The sequence below is a fragment of the Wolffia australiana genome, chromosome 12, assembly GCF_029677425.1.
Source record: "Wolffia australiana isolate 7733 chromosome 12, ASM2967742v1".
Classification (NCBI taxonomy): Eukaryota; Viridiplantae; Streptophyta; class Magnoliopsida; order Alismatales; family Araceae; genus Wolffia; species Wolffia australiana.
This window is the reverse complement of record NC_135846.1, coordinates 3791933-3806952: the sequence shown is the minus strand read 5'-3', so window position 1 is coordinate 3806952 and position 15020 is coordinate 3791933. Positions and strand designations below refer to the sequence as shown.

General features: G+C 45.3%; 1 protein-coding gene across 7 annotated transcripts; it reads left to right on the top strand.

The window, feature by feature from the left end:
• The first annotated feature begins 5040 nt into the window (after positions 1-5040).
• Positions 5041-14768, top strand: LOC144710663 (uncharacterized). 7 transcript variants are annotated; one of them, XM_078584491.1, is made up of 14 exons: positions 5041-6271; positions 6876-7103; positions 7197-7241; positions 7433-7547; positions 7660-7707; positions 7952-8013; positions 8292-8532; positions 8643-8709; positions 8825-8870; positions 9003-9069; positions 9172-9252; positions 9362-9428; positions 13276-13526; positions 13614-14768. In XM_078584491.1, the coding sequence occupies exons 1-2, from the start codon at positions 5299-5301 to the stop codon at positions 6992-6994; spliced, it is 1092 nt and encodes a 363-aa protein (XP_078440617.1). In that variant the 5' UTR covers positions 5041-5298; the 3' UTR covers positions 6995-7103; positions 7197-7241; positions 7433-7547; positions 7660-7707; positions 7952-8013; positions 8292-8532; positions 8643-8709; positions 8825-8870; positions 9003-9069; positions 9172-9252; positions 9362-9428; positions 13276-13526; positions 13614-14768. The 7 variants fall into 7 exon arrangements, with proteins under 7 accessions (XP_078440617.1, XP_078440618.1, XP_078440616.1 ...); XM_078584492.1 differs by lacking the exon at positions 13276-13526 and having other exon boundaries at positions 14627-14768; XM_078584490.1 differs by lacking the exons at positions 13276-13526; positions 13614-14768 and adding an exon at positions 9569-10558.
• The last annotated feature ends 252 nt before the right edge of the window (positions 14769-15020 follow it).

The following is a 15020-nucleotide window of genomic DNA, read 5'->3' as shown; positions in this document are numbered from 1 at the left end:
TGATCCTTTGCCGAGGGAATCAGACCGGGACTACTTGGAGTGGAGCCGACTAGAGTCCGCAGTATGTTCCTGGCTTATCTCAAGTGTAGCGACTCAGATCATGGAGCCACTCAGCATGACCCGCCCTGCCCGCGCTCTGTGGCTCAAGTTGGAGACGATGAACGCCAACAAGAGCAACGTTAGCCGGATAGTTCGGTTATATGAGGAGCTCTTTGCGTGTCGCCAGGGGACCCGGACTCTCCAGAGCTACTATGGGTCGATCGACGCTATTTTTACCAATCTTGAGGTCTATCAGCCACTGGTCTTGGATCTTGATACTCTTAGACGGTACCGTGACGAGCTCCGGGCGGGAGCGTTCCTTAGCGGGTTACGTCCAGAGCTAGCTGACATGATTCGCGGTCAAGTACTTGGGGGGTCCCGGGTATTACCCACTGAGGAGATTTTTGCAGCCGCACTTCGAGTGCAGGACAGCCTGCCCTCTTCCCAGTCCTCGCAGCCCATCGAGACTTCAGCTCTCATTGCATCAGGCGGGGCATCCAGTGCTTCTGGAAAGGGTGCATCGTCAGGGCGGACCCGGACCTCCTATCCGCCGTGCAAGTACTGCGGAAAGACGTCACACCCGTCCGAGAAGTGCTGGAAGGAGTTCGGGAAGCCTGCCTGGGCTATGGCTGTCTCTGGAGGAAAGGCATTCCTGACATCGTCTACGGCTGACGGATCCTCGACTACTCCCTTAGCTTCGGGCACGGTAAGCCTCACCCTATCTCCCTCAGAGCTGGCCTACATTCAGGCATCCCGAGCCTCCTCGCTCAGCTCGACTTCGGCACCATCGGCTAGTCTTGCGGCACTGACGAGCAGCCTAGCGCCCCATGCTGGAGGGCGACGCTCATCTCCAGGTACGCCATCTACCTCAACCCCTCATCATACTTCTTGGATTATTGACTCGGGGGCATCCTCCCACATGACCGGTTTTCCCTCTATCCTTACCTCGTTCCGGCCTGACACCTCTATCCCTGACGTCCGTATTGCTAACGGTCATTCCTATCCTGTCCTTGGCTCCGGCCAGTCCCATGCCACCCCTTCCCTTCCTCTGCAGCAAGTCTTGTACATTCCTGGCTTTCCTGCCAACTTGCTGTCCATCAGTGCGATCACTAAAGCCCTTCATTGTGGTGTGTTTTTCTACCCTCATCACTGCGTCTTCCAGGACCTCGACATGGGCCGGAGGATTGGACTGGGCCGTGAGAACAAGAGCGGCATCTACGAGCTGGTGGTTGACTCTCCTTCGTCGGGACTCCAAGCCCTTTTTGCACTTTCTGCTTCCTCTAGTTCCCTTCACGACTCCTTTTTGTGGCACTGCCGCTTGGGGCATCCTAGTTTTGGCAAACTTAAAGAAACTTTACCTTGGCTACAACTGTCTGAGTTTCAGTGTGAGTCATGTGAACTAGGGAAGCACCATAGATCTTCGTACCCGTCGCGCAGAGGACCACCTACTCATCGCCCATTTGACTTGATTCATTGTGACGTTTGGGGACCGGCACCGCATCCATCTCCTACAGGAGGAAAGTACTACATGGTGTTCGTTGATGATTACACCCGGGCAAGCTGGACGTACATCTTGAAGAGTCGGAAGGACGTCCTGTCTCGTGTCCAGCACTTTCTCATTGAGATCCTTACCCAATATGAGACGATGGTGAAAGTCCTTCGCACGGATAATGCACTTGAATTCACTCAGCGGGCGCTTGAGGAACTCTGTCTTGCCCATGGCATAGTCCATCAGACTACCTGCCCATACACTTTGCAGCAGAACGGCGTTGCAGAATGGAAGCATCGCCATATCCTGGACATGGTGCGCACGATGCTACTCGCTATGAAGGTTCCCCAGTATCTCTGGTGTGAGGCCGTGTTGACTGCTACGTACCTAGCGAACCGTCTTCCCTCTGCTGCTCTCGGCGGCGCTATTCCTCTTCAGCGCTTGACTCCCGAGGCTGATATCTTCTCCCTACCGCCACGTGTGTTTGGGTGCACTGCATTCGTCCAGGATCATACACCCGGTCTCTCCAAGCTGGCTCCCCGTGCTTTGAAGGGCGTGTTCGTTGGTTACTCCCGGACTCAGAAGGGCTACCGTGTGTACTATCCGGATCGCCACCAGTACGTTACTTCGGCAGATGTGACCTTTCACAAGGATGTCCCCTACTTTGCCTCTACACAGTCTACTCGTGAACCCTCCTCACCATCCCCGTCCCCTCCCCTTCCTGCTCCCATTGCTGCCTCGCCTGAGATGTCCCCTGAGGTGTCACCTGATGAGTCTCCTGACGTATCACCTGATCCGGAGTCTCCTTCCATGCTCGTGCCCTCATCTCCTGTCCCCTCATTGCCTGACCCTCATTCTCCATCTTCCTCTCTGTCCCAACCCCCCTCAGATCTCGATCTACCCATTGCCCTTCGCAAGGGTACTCGGCAGTGCACGCAGCATCCCATTGCCCATCACGTCTCCCCTGCCCGCCTTTCTCCCTCCTATCAGTCCTTTGCCCTTGCCGTTTTAACCAAGTCAATTCCCAAGTCGTATGTTGAGGCGTTGCAGGTTCCGGCGTGGAATGTGGCGATGGACTTGGAGTATGCGGCCTTCATCCAGCGGGAGACATGGACGTTGGTTCCTCGGCCGACTACTGCCAACGTGGTTTCCTGCAAGTGGGTGTACTCCCTCAAGTACAATCCTGATGGCTCCATTGCACGCTACAAGGCGCGCCTCGTGGCCCGTGGTTTCTCGCAGGCCTCTGGTCTTGACTATCATGAGACATTTTCCCCTGTGGCGCGCCTCAGCTCCATCCGAGTCCTCTTCTCCGTCGCCCTAGCTCAGTCCTGGCCCCTTCATCAGCTGGACGTGTCCAATGCCTTCCTCTACGGAGACCTTGATGAGCAGGTGTTCATGGAACAACCTCCTGGGTATGTTGCTCAGGGGGAGTCGTCTGAGGTATGTCTCCTCAAGAAGGCTATCTATGGGCTGAAACAAAGCCCGCGTGCATGGTTTCACAAGTTCTCCCAGCTGCTGCTCTCATTTGGCTTCGTCTCCACTGTCTCCGATCCCACTGTCATGCGGAAACGCACCCCGCATGGATGTGTTGTTCTGGCCGTGTACGTGGATGACATCATCATCACGGGCAGTGACGACGCTGAGGTTGCTGCGACCAAGACATATCTGGCTCATCACTTTGTCACGCGCGACTTGTCTCCACCCAGGTACTTCCTCGGACTTGAGATTGCTTACCGTCAAGGGCAGATGTCCATATGTCAGAGGAAGTATGCGCTTGATCTGCTGGAGGAGACGGGGACGTTGGGGTGCAAGCCGGCTTCCTCACCCATGGAGCAGAATGTCGACTGGTGGGATGATGCTACGGCACTTCTTAAGGACGCAGGACTCTATCGCCGACTTGTGGGGAAACTGATCTTCCTCACTGTGACTCGTCCGGACATCTCCTATGCGGTTAGTATCTTGAGTCAGTTTATGCAGGCTCCTCAAACTATCCATCTGGAAGGTGTCTATCGGGTTCTGGCGTACATTAAGAGAGCTCCGGGGAAGGGCCTCTTATATCAGCGACAGGGTCATCTACGTATCGAGGCCTACTCTGACTCTGGATTCGCCGGCGACAAGGAGGACCGGAAGTCACATGGAGGATATGCCACTTATGTTGGAGGTAACCCGGTCACATGGTAATCTCAGAAGCAGTCTATCGTGTCTCGCTCCAGTGCTGAAGCTGAATATCGAGCCATGGCGGATACCACGGCAGAGATGTTGTGGCTGCGCTCTCTCCTCACTGAGCTCGGCTTCCCAACGGGCGAACCTATGCAGATGTACTGCGATAATATGGCTGCTACCTTTATCGCCAGCAATGCTACGTTTCATATGAGGACGAAGCATATTGAGATCGACTGCCACTTCATCCGACAGTACGTCGTGAACGGTACCATCTGTACCCCACACGTCGCCTCCGCACACCAGTTGGCAGACATCTTCACTAAGGCTCTACCAGGCGCGGCATACGAGACTATGGGATCCAAGCTGGGCATGTTTGACCTCCACGCTCCAGCTTGAGGGGGAGTGTTGGACCATAGTGGGTTCTCTTCTCCCTTTATCTCCCTTTCTCTCTCTCTAGTGGGCCCAGCCCACTAAATGTATTCCCCTTATTTAACCCCCTCTCAATGGCATGAGGGGGGGCATGGTGAAACCCTAACCTTCTCTCTTACGGCGTTTCTCTCTCTCTCTCTTTGGGCATTCTCTCTCTCTCACGCAACCCTAATCCAAGATGATTTGGATGCGTTGCACTTCAAAATGTAAATAAAGTTTCTTAAAAAATAACAAGCCGAGAGATGAAAATTTTACCTGCGTATAACGAGAGACATCTATAACCCACATGTAGAGAACTATATCTCAAGAAGACACACTTATAGGATCAGGGATCAAGTTTATGTTGAGAATATCGTCATAAATAGGGGAAGCAAAGACAGCCAAATACTCTTAAGCAGTATACTGGTGGTGTCTTGAATAGGAATTCATAAGGGAATTTGTTTCTTTAGAGCAGAAGGCTGCATTCGATTAATGAGAAAAGCAATAGTAGCAACATCATCCCAAAATCTTTTGCGCACGTGTAGTGTATGACGCAAAGAAAGATCAGTTTCAATTAAATGTATATGATTTCTTTCGGCTATTTCATTTTGTTTAGGAGTATGCGGGCAGGATACTTTGTGAACAACTTCTCTAGTTTTAAGATAGGTGTGGAGGGTTTGGTACTCTCCACCCCAATGAGATTGTAAATACTTGTTGACGCTGGTGCTAAATTGATTTTCGACCCCAGTTTGAAAAACCTTAAAATTGTAGAGCAGATCACTTTTGCATTTAAGAGGTTACATCCATGTAAGGTTGCTGAAATCGTCAACGAAGCTGACATAATAGGATAAAGAAGAATGCGAAATAACAGGAGAGGGACCCAATAGATCTGAGTGGATGATCTCAAAGCATTTTTTAAGAGTGATGAGCCATCAAAAAGAAAGGTAGCTTGTGAGACTTAGAAATATTGCAAGATTCAGACAATGTTTGTCGATAAAGAAAAGTTGTAGGCCAACTTTTAGTACCAAACGATCAGCTATGAAGCGTCTTGTTCCGGTAAAAGTGAGATAACAGAGCATCGTTCAATGACTCGTATTCATAAATAATTTTAACATGCAAAATTTTCCATTCATTATTTCAACGGCCATCTTCTCTTAGGAGGACTGCAACGGCTAAGATAACAACGTTGTAAATGCGCAATGGCCTGCGTCGCCAACGGCACACAGTTGCACCATCGTCTCTACAGATTCTTGGATTGGCATTCGGCAGCAGTCTCAAGAAGAGCGAAAGAGATGGCCTCGCTTCGGAAAAGAACGTGGAGGGCCGCCGTGGGGGCTACGTGGAAGAAGTTGCAGGGGCTTACCTCTCTCGGAGGGACGGGGGCGGGTCGCGCCGGCGAAGTTGGCGATGACGGTTGGAGAAGAATGTGGCTCTGGGCCAAGTTGTGGACGCGCAAAAGACTCCGCGGAAACCCTAGGAGAAACTCCTCCTCAGACGGTAACGCAGAAGTACCTGAAGAAGCAATACGACGCGAAATACAAGAAGAGCAAGATGCTTGGGCGCGTATCTTGAGGGCGGCCCATGAGGTTCTCCAAGAACACGATCTGGAGTACTCCGTCTCCAGCGAACGAGAAGAAGCTCAAGTACAAGAAGCTCAAGAAGGAGAAGCTCCAGTTCAATCCCAGGAAGACGCGCAAGAAACGGAGCCCTTCGTTGGCGCCCAGAACAGGAAGTACTCGATGATAACGCGGACGGAGGAGCCCCCGCGGCCTGCGACGCCCTTCTTCGACGCCTCCGCGCTCTTCACCGTCACAATAACGTTCGGCGACCGCGTGGGGGGCTTCCGCAGGACGGTGCTTCCTCCGCGGGAGTTGCACCCGCGGATGGGCATGTTCTCCACCCCGACGACAGCACTGAAAGCCGCGAGACGCGTTTTCCGCCGCGCGTGCCCTCCGCGCGGCCGCTTCTCCTTTCGCAGCATCCCGCAAGAGCTCATCGAGGAGGCCGCCGCGCTTATCTACGTCGTCGTTTCCCGTCCCGCCGGTTATTCCCGCCTCCACGATTTCTTGTCGCTCAACTTCAACTTCCAGATTGTTCACATGATCGACGTACCGGGGGGCGAACCCACCGGTAGCGCCGGCCGCTTGGAATGGAACGTGCGAAGATTTCTGGGTAAAGCGAAAGTTGGTTTAGTTTCGCCGTTTCGCCGCATCTTCCGTTCTTCTTCACCACGTGGACTTTCGCCGTTGACCGATATTTTCTTCGACTAACTGATTTCCTGTACTTGTTCGCGTTGTTTTTCAGCCGAGTTCTTGATTTTTAGCTTTCTTTCGTTGTGTGTTCTTCTTTGAGAAGCTTTTTTCCCCCCTGTGCGCGAGAACTCTTGATTTTACGGTTTCTTTCTGCTCTTCTTGATTGTTTTTGACGTTTTTTACCGCTGGTTTCAATCGCTGTTGCTCGTTCCTCCTGCCCACTCGTTCTTTCCCGGTTAATCTCGTCAAGGATTACTCCGTCTAACAAGCTTTCTGCCACGCTATTCTTGATTTTCTGTTCCCTTCTCTCTTGGCGTGTAAGTCTTCACCGTAGCCCTGTTCCATGTTCCGTTCTGTTTTCCTTCCATCTCGTCTTTGATCGATCGTCTTGAGTGTCTACTCGTTTCCCTTTCCTACTCCCACGGTTTTCGCTCGCTCCTTGAGTGTCCAGCCTTTTTCTCCTCCTTGTTCTCGTCCATGATATCCAGTTGAGCTGACGCCATTTTTTGTCTACTGCACCGTAGCGGGATATGGCATGCTACATCTAATTCCCTATAGCACTTACATCTCGCTGGCGCAGTCCGATGCGGCTGGCTCCATAGCACCGTACACTGTCTTTGTCCATAGAATTAGACCGACATAATACTGGCTGGTTGGCTTCTGATTTTCACCCTAGAATTAGACCACCACTTCCCGGATTGTAGTGCTATGAATGCCATCTGTCTACTCTTCTGCAGACAACCGAAAGCCGGGTACGTATCGCTCCCAATTTTTTTTAATTCTTCTGCCCGGTACCACAGATTGGCATTAGTTTAATTGTTTGTCCTTTGTCACTTGGGTTGCAGGAGATCATCAAAGCTCGCAACTGTGTTTCTTCGTCAATGGTTACAGTAGTGTTCTCTCCATTCTGAACTCACTGCTAGCTATAGAACTCCCTGTACCTACATTCAATATTACTTTTTGCCTTCTTTGTATAGTCCACACGAAACGCTTGTTTTCAAATGACAAAATCCTCTCCAAACGTCTGGTCGAGAAGGTCGAAAAGGTGTACCTAATTTTCAATAATTTTTGTCTGCTCTAGATTTGGATTCACGCTTCTGTGAGTGTTCATCTATGGTTGATGCGTTTGGTTATCTTCTACGGTTTACCGCAAGGAACACCTGTTTGCTTCTCCTCTACATTAAACCGAACACCTGGTACGTCTAACCCGTTGATCATGATTTGTTCCTGCACCCTCCTGCATATGAGGTTAACTTACGACAGTATGACATTAGCCTCATTATTAGTCCATCGTCTCTTGGGTTGTAGGAGGTACCAAAAACAACGAAGCGTGGTGATCACGAAAGCAGTAAACCGGTACGTCTCGCTCGTTCTGTACTTACCGCCAACACGCTGATATTAGTTTCAATATTTGTCCATTCTCTGGCATTGTAGGAGATCACAAATTATCATATCCCCGTTCTTGCTTTCGTTGTACATCTTGCTCAGACTATGCTCAATAATTTTAGTCCAGATTTAATTTAGTTGCGGACATTTTGTGACTCTGCCCTCCAGAAAATATGTGTTTGCATACTCAACTTCACAACTCGTGTTACTGCAGGCAGAATTTTTCATTGCAGTGGAACTGCTTTCATTCATATGCAGCGTTATGGAACTTCGAAGGTGTGATTCTATACATCAATATTTTTTTGCCTACTCTAGATTTATTTCCATGGTTCTGTCAACATCCATCTTTGGTTGTTGTGTTTGTAATGTTTTCGTCTTGTCCATGTGACCGTAGTGGATACCATTTGACACACTTGGTATTAAATATAAAGTAAACGAATCCTAAATTATGTGGGAACATTTTTTCATAATTCAAGTCCAGCTAAGCCTTAAGCTCCACTCATTATGTGATGTGATAATCATGACTTAATGTGCTTGCATGCTCTTTCTCACAGCTCCTGCCAGATATTGAAATGACAAGGGATTTCCTTGACTACTAATCGCCACAAAAGGCATTCCAAAGGTCTTCTACAATTTATTGTCAACTCCAGATTAGGTTCAATGCTTTTGAAATCCTCCATCTTTGGTTGATGTGTTTCCCTTTTTTCTATTCATCATGGGAGTGTAATTCTTACCAAGGGCTCAACTCAAAGAGACAGGTTGCACTTTGACTGGTACTGATGCTATCCACAAAAGGTAATACTAGTTCACAACAAAGTTCTATATTATATTTAGCAGCACCCATTTTCTGATGAGAAATCCTGGGTTGATGTTTTTGCTTGCTCTTTGTTTGACACCCATCACAGTGCATGCTAGAGACTGAATAGGGTGGCATATGTTCCACTTCCAATTGCGACATAAGGAACTCCAAAGGTCTGCCTATAATCTTCAACAGTTTTTGTCAACTCTATATAAGGCTCAATCGTTATGGAATCCACCATCTTTCCTTGATGTGATTATCTTTTTTTCCTTTTATCATGAATTGTAGTGCTTACCAAGGGCTCGACTCAAAGAAACAGGTTGCGTTCTTACTGGTAACTGATCCAATCCACAAAAGATAATACTAGTTCACAACAAAATTCTATATTGCATGTAGCAGCACCATTTTCTGATGAGAAATCCTGGGTTGATGTGTTTGCTTGCTCTTTGTTTGACACCCATCATAGTGCATGCTATATACTGAATTGGGTGGCATATGTTCCACTTCCAATGGCGACATAAGGAACTCCAAAGGTTTGCCTATAATCGTCAACAGTTTATATCAACTCTACAATAGGTTCAATCGTTTTGGAGTCCACCATCTTTCCTTGATGTGTTTGCCTTTTTTCCTTTCAGCATGAATTGTAGTGCGTACCAAGGGCTCGACTCAAATAAACGGGTCACGCTATGACAAAGAAGTGATACATTCCACAAAAGGTAGTACTCGTTCACAGAAAATTATGAATTGCATTTAGCAGCACCCATTTTGTGATGAGAAATCCTGGGTTGATGTGTTTGCTTGCTTTTTGTTTGGCACCCATCATAGTGCATGCTAGAGGCTGAATTGGATGGCATCTGTTTCACTTCAAATGGTGACGTAAGGCACTCTAAAGGTCTGCATATTATCTTCAACAATTTTTGTCAACTCTAGATTAGGTTGAATGGTTTTTAAACCATCATCTTCACTGTATATGTTTACATATTTTTCTTACACATGGAATGGCAGTGCTTTCTAACGGCTTCACTCGAATAGATAGGTTGCACTTTATGGAATGATAGTTCTTCTTTGACCAAGCAATATAGAGCCAGCCATACTTTGGATGGTAAGTGAACGCCAAGACATTAACTCAAAAAAGTTACACTGCACATTAAATAACGAGGTAATAAAGCATAATAAAGTAATTCACATTCATTAACACTGTCATTTACTGATACGTCCAGATAAAAGGGATGCAGCCTAAAAATAAATGGGAGTTTTCATTCATAGCTAAAGTCCTGATAACATTTTCTTGCACTTTTTTTGTGATTGTTAAGCTCTGAGTTTATTTTTCTGTGTGCTCTTGCTTGGGAACTCTCATAGTGCATGCTAGAGTGTGTCTTAGGGGCTCCGCTCTCTCTGAATGGTAACATAAGTAACTTCAAAGGTCCACCTATATTCTAAAAAAAACATCACATCTGTTTATTCAGTTTATTGGTTTTTTCATCCCCCGGATTTGGTTGATGCGTTTGCATGTTTTTCTTCTTCATTATAGTGTAGTGTCTGCCAAGGGCTTGACTGGAAAGAGGTAGTTTCCACTTTAACTGGTAAGTGACGAAACCTAAAAATAAAGTGTAATACTCATGCACAACCAGAGTTTGATGGCATTTAGTAGCACTCATTTTGTGATTAGAAATTATGGGTTGATGTGTTTGCTCGCTCTTTTTCATAATGTCTTGCAATGCACGGTAGAGCTTGAAAATGAGCAGATTTATATCGATCCAAATGACTGCATGAGGCACAGGTCTGCCTCTAATCTCCAATATTTTGTTTTGCCATGTTAGGTTCTATAATTTGTAATCCTTTATCTTAAGTTGACATATTTTCTTGTTTCTCCTCTTTGTGGAAGTGTAGCGCTTACCAATTGTTTGCTGCCAAGAGAAAAGTTTCACTCCAGTAAATGATGTACCCTGTAAATAAATAGGAAACTCGGTGACAACCGAATGTCAGGTGTCATATATTTACACTCATTTTCTGATTAAAGAATACTATCAGAGTGGTTAATGTGTATGCTTGCTCTTTCGTTCCACCTCTCATAGTGCATGGTAGAGATTGAATTGAAGGACATATGCTTCACTTCAAAGGGTGAGAAAAGCATATGTAAAGGTTTTCCTTTAATCTCTGAATTTTGTACCCTCTAGAATAGGTTCAATGGTTTCCAAATACTTTATCCTTGATTAATGCGTTTCCATGTTTCTTTTCTTTGTGAAAGTGCTGCACTTTGCATAAGAATAGTTCTTCTCCAATAAAGCAACTTAGTTGCAGCCATTGATGTAAATGGGACGTGAACACGGACGTGTTGACTCTGAAAGACACATTGAACTCTATATCATAGGCCAAGAAACTTAAAAAAGGTAATTCTCATTGATAATTTATGTTCAGATAGATATTAGTTCCGGACATGAGGAGATTGGACGTCCATGGGTTGATGTGTTTGCTTGCTCTGTTACACAACCACGCGTAGTGCACCTTAGAGGTTGACTTGGATGTGATCGGTTCCATTTTGAATGTTGAAAAAAGGGAAATACAAATGTCTACCTATAATGTTCGTTATTATTTTCTTCGCTATATTACGCTAAATGGTTTTGTAATCATCCATCTTTGGTGGATGAGTTTGCTTTTTTCACTTCTTTGTCAAAGTGTAGTGCTGACCAATGGCATGAACCTACTGGGCAGGGTGCACTTCAACTAGTATGTGATGGAACCTAAAAATAAAAAGGTCATAGCTGCCCCCATTTTTTTCTTAAATTCTGAACTGCGGTTTTTGCTTGCTCTTTGTTTGGCAGCTTTCATAGTGCATCCAGGTGTAGATTCTTATGAGGCATGCTTTACTACAATTTCTGGTGTAAGGAACGTCAAAGGTCTATCATAGGTTTGGTTGATGTGCTTGTATGTTTATTTTTATGGAAGGAGAGTGCTTGACAAGTGCTCGCCTCCGAGACAAAGTTTGTACTTCGTGCAAAGATAGTTCTTCATATGACGAATATAGAGTCAGCCATTCCTTCAAACGGTAAGTAAAGGCTTAGCGTTATTTTTAAAAGTAAGAAAGCACTTCTAGTGAAGGAATAAAAAAACAGCAATAATCATTCGTAATTATAGTTTAGCTGGAATTTGGTGGAATGAATTGTGTTGTTGGGCAATCATGACTTGCTGTGTTTGAAGAATGCGAATCGACAATAATGCATGGTAGGAAATCACAAATCATTGTTCCTTCGTCGACGTTTACTGCCGAGTTCTATCCATTTGGAAGAATTCTAAAAGGTGTACCGATATTCATCAATAATTTAGACCAGGTAGCTTGTAGTTCCCTGCATTACATGATTCTCCAATCATGAGTTGATGTGTTTGCTAGCTTTACTTCAAAATCCGTATTCGGTCCCATCCTCGCAGTGCTACTTTACTCCACATGCAGCATTAAGTAACACCAAATGTCTTTAAGTATTCTTCAATTAATTTTGGTTGCTCTAGATTTAATTCTATGCTTCTGTGGTGGTCGATCTTTAGTCGATATCGTTGTATGTTTTTTTGTTCTTAATACGAGCATAGTGCTTACCATAGGCTCTACTCTAAAAGGCCTATTTGGTGTCGAATGGTAAGTAAACAAACCCCTTGGCATCTTGTATTTCTTATTCATGGATGCATAGTACATGCCAAATACTTGTCGCCAACAAATATTTTCTGTTCAATTGGCAGTAGATGCGGTCCAAAAATAAAATGTAATAGTCATTCATAACTGAATTCTGACTAACTTTTAGGTACACAAGGTATGAGAGTATAAAATTCCAGGCTGATGCACTTTCTTGCTCTTTATCCATAACCTCTAATAGTGTATGCATGAGGCTGAACTACACAAGATCCGCTTCACTCCAATTTTTGACATAAGGAACTCTGACGGTCTAATCTTAAGAAAAATAATACTCCAAATTAGGTTCAATTATTTTTTACCTCTTTATCTGGTTGAATGTGCCATCCCAGAGGTGATTGATGAGCCATCCTGGTCCACTCCTACATCATTAACCCCCCGCCATAGAGAAGGCCATCAGTAATGTCATACGTCAAGGCCTGCAGCATGCAGGTCATATCCCTCGCCACCCCCCTTGTATTTTCAGTATGATTATAATATACTCTAGTGTCGTCCCCTTGCCGGAGTTTAGTATTTTGTATGATAGCCATAACTAAAGAGCAGGTAACACCTTTTCTCGGTGCTGAATTGGGTCCTCTATCAACGAAGGCTGTGGACACCCTAGGGCACTGATTCCCTACCCACTTCATCTGTATTTGAGAAGATCTGTCATGTCATTGGGAGGCTGTCCAATCCCTATACCTCTTGTGTCATTTTTTCGGTTCCGTGGTACTGGTCGAAAGCAACACACTTGCCCTCTAGTTGTTTTTTCAAAGGGTTGCATCATGTTTGATCACATTTTATTACACCCATACCTTGTGGTGCAACACGAGCCGACAATCCAGTCACGTCGTGTTACAACAAAAGTGAGCCTCGTAAGTAATATGGGTCAATGTGGTGATGGTTATTTTAGGCGGTTTTCATTTGAAAGGGGCCTCACAACAAAAGTGAGCCTCACAACAAAAGGGGCCACATAGCAAATGACACTAATCCATGAACATGGATATTTTAGGCGGTTTTCATTTGAAGGTTAGCATGTAATGACTTAAGAGTAACGGGTGATGGTTATGCCCTTTGACAGAGTCCAATACATTCCAAATATTGGAAGACAGGTTGAATTACATTAATATAAAGGCGCCAGGCGGAGGGTGATGGACACTCGTTGTTGTTGAATCCAGAATTATAATATTCCAACACTTCCTTCATGGTGGGGTTACATTTGGCTAGAACATGAATTGGAGGATGATGTCCAAGAATTGTGGCATGGTATCAAGAAGATCTGAATGCACTGGATGAAAGAAGGCTATAGTAGACTTTCACAAGGTGAATCAGGTTTGTTTCTCTTCTCATTAATTTTAATTTGATGAAGATTGATATGTTAGGTATTCAGGATGGTGATTTTGGCGACAAAATATGCAGGAAGAGATGTGGAATGATAACTTGGGGGATACGGATGAGAGTACGGCATAATAGAGGAGGATCATAAAAGAAAGAGGTGAAAGTAAAGTCTTATATTGATACTTACGGACCACTGTCTGGTATAGTGACTTTAAATTTAATTTAATAAACAAACATTTTGATGAAACACTAGCCAATACATCTAACACTGTTTCATGGATATCAAGCAAACAGGATAAATAAAGGAAGTACTGAAAGAATATGAAAGGTGATCTACTTATTTGACACCAATCGAAAAACATATACTTGTAACTGTACAAACTATTTTAGAAAGGATTGCAGTTTGAGGTCCACACATAACTGGATGTCAAAGAATTTGTGGAGATGAAACTGCTTATCCACTTGGGAGTAGAAACCAAGAAGGAGTTCAATACGATGTGCCAGGTATGGACACATCAAAGTGCGAAAGAGGGTCACCTAATAGCTGATCATGCTTCCAAGGAATTTCTATTTATTTGGTTTACTCTCAGGGATTAAGAGCGATCAAGGACCACCTCGTCGAGCACGCCCAAGCTCGTCATCAGCCACATCGCAGAGCCCGAGCCGACTCGAAGAAGCCTAGCTTCCACTAGGGGCTTAAATCACATCCCCATCATGTTTTTTTATCTCGTGTTCACGTGTTTTACGGTTTTATGGAGGTCCTCTTTGCGTTGTTAGTTTTTATTTCATCACCTATGAACAATAGGGAGGCCCCTCATACGTGTGTACCGGCTTTCCCGTGAGAGTCTTGAGCTTATGTACCTTTTGTTTACACATGCATGGTTTCTTCCCGTTTGAAGTACCCTTTAGGGGGGGGGAGCCCATTAAGCCTGCTCCCTCCTAAAGGAGCCCATTATGGTACTTATAACCCCCCCCCCCCTTCTTTCACTATAAAGGGAATGGGGGAGGTCTCGATTTGGTTGGACTTGTTTTTTTTTAAATAAAGAAGAGTTGTTTTTCTTTGAATGATGATTAATGCTTGGATGTCTCTCTAGGGTTTACTCCTACATCGTCCCCTGTTTGGGGAATCGCCTCTACTGCTTGTAGACTGAATCCTGTGACAAGGAAGGGTCCGCCAGCTGCCTACCAGGAAGAAACTGTCCCTACTCGTAAGATTTTTCCCGTGCACGAATTTTGTCCTCGCCATATCTGATGGATATTATGTGGCCATCAAGCCAATCACAATACCATGATTATTTAAGTTCATTGAATAAATTATTTGCATTCATTATTATTCTATGTGATGTTTATAATGAAGTCCATGAATACGTGCAATGACAAAGTGAATTATGATGAGATCATAATACAGTGATCACTAGTCTTTAAACATGTATTCTAAATATTCCTATTCGAGGATAGTCGAGATGGACATCGAATTATCCGGGTAGA

Excerpts from the sequence above, each read along its gene's own strand:
- LOC144710663 (XM_078584492.1), top strand. The coding sequence starts at position 5,299 with ATGGCCTGCGTCGCCAACGGCACACAGTTGCACCATCGTCTCTACAGA. Across the intron at positions 6,272-6,875 it reads GAACGTGCGAAGATTTCTGG|CGGGATATGGCATGCTACAT; the intron begins GTAAAGCGAAAG and ends ACTGCACCGTAG.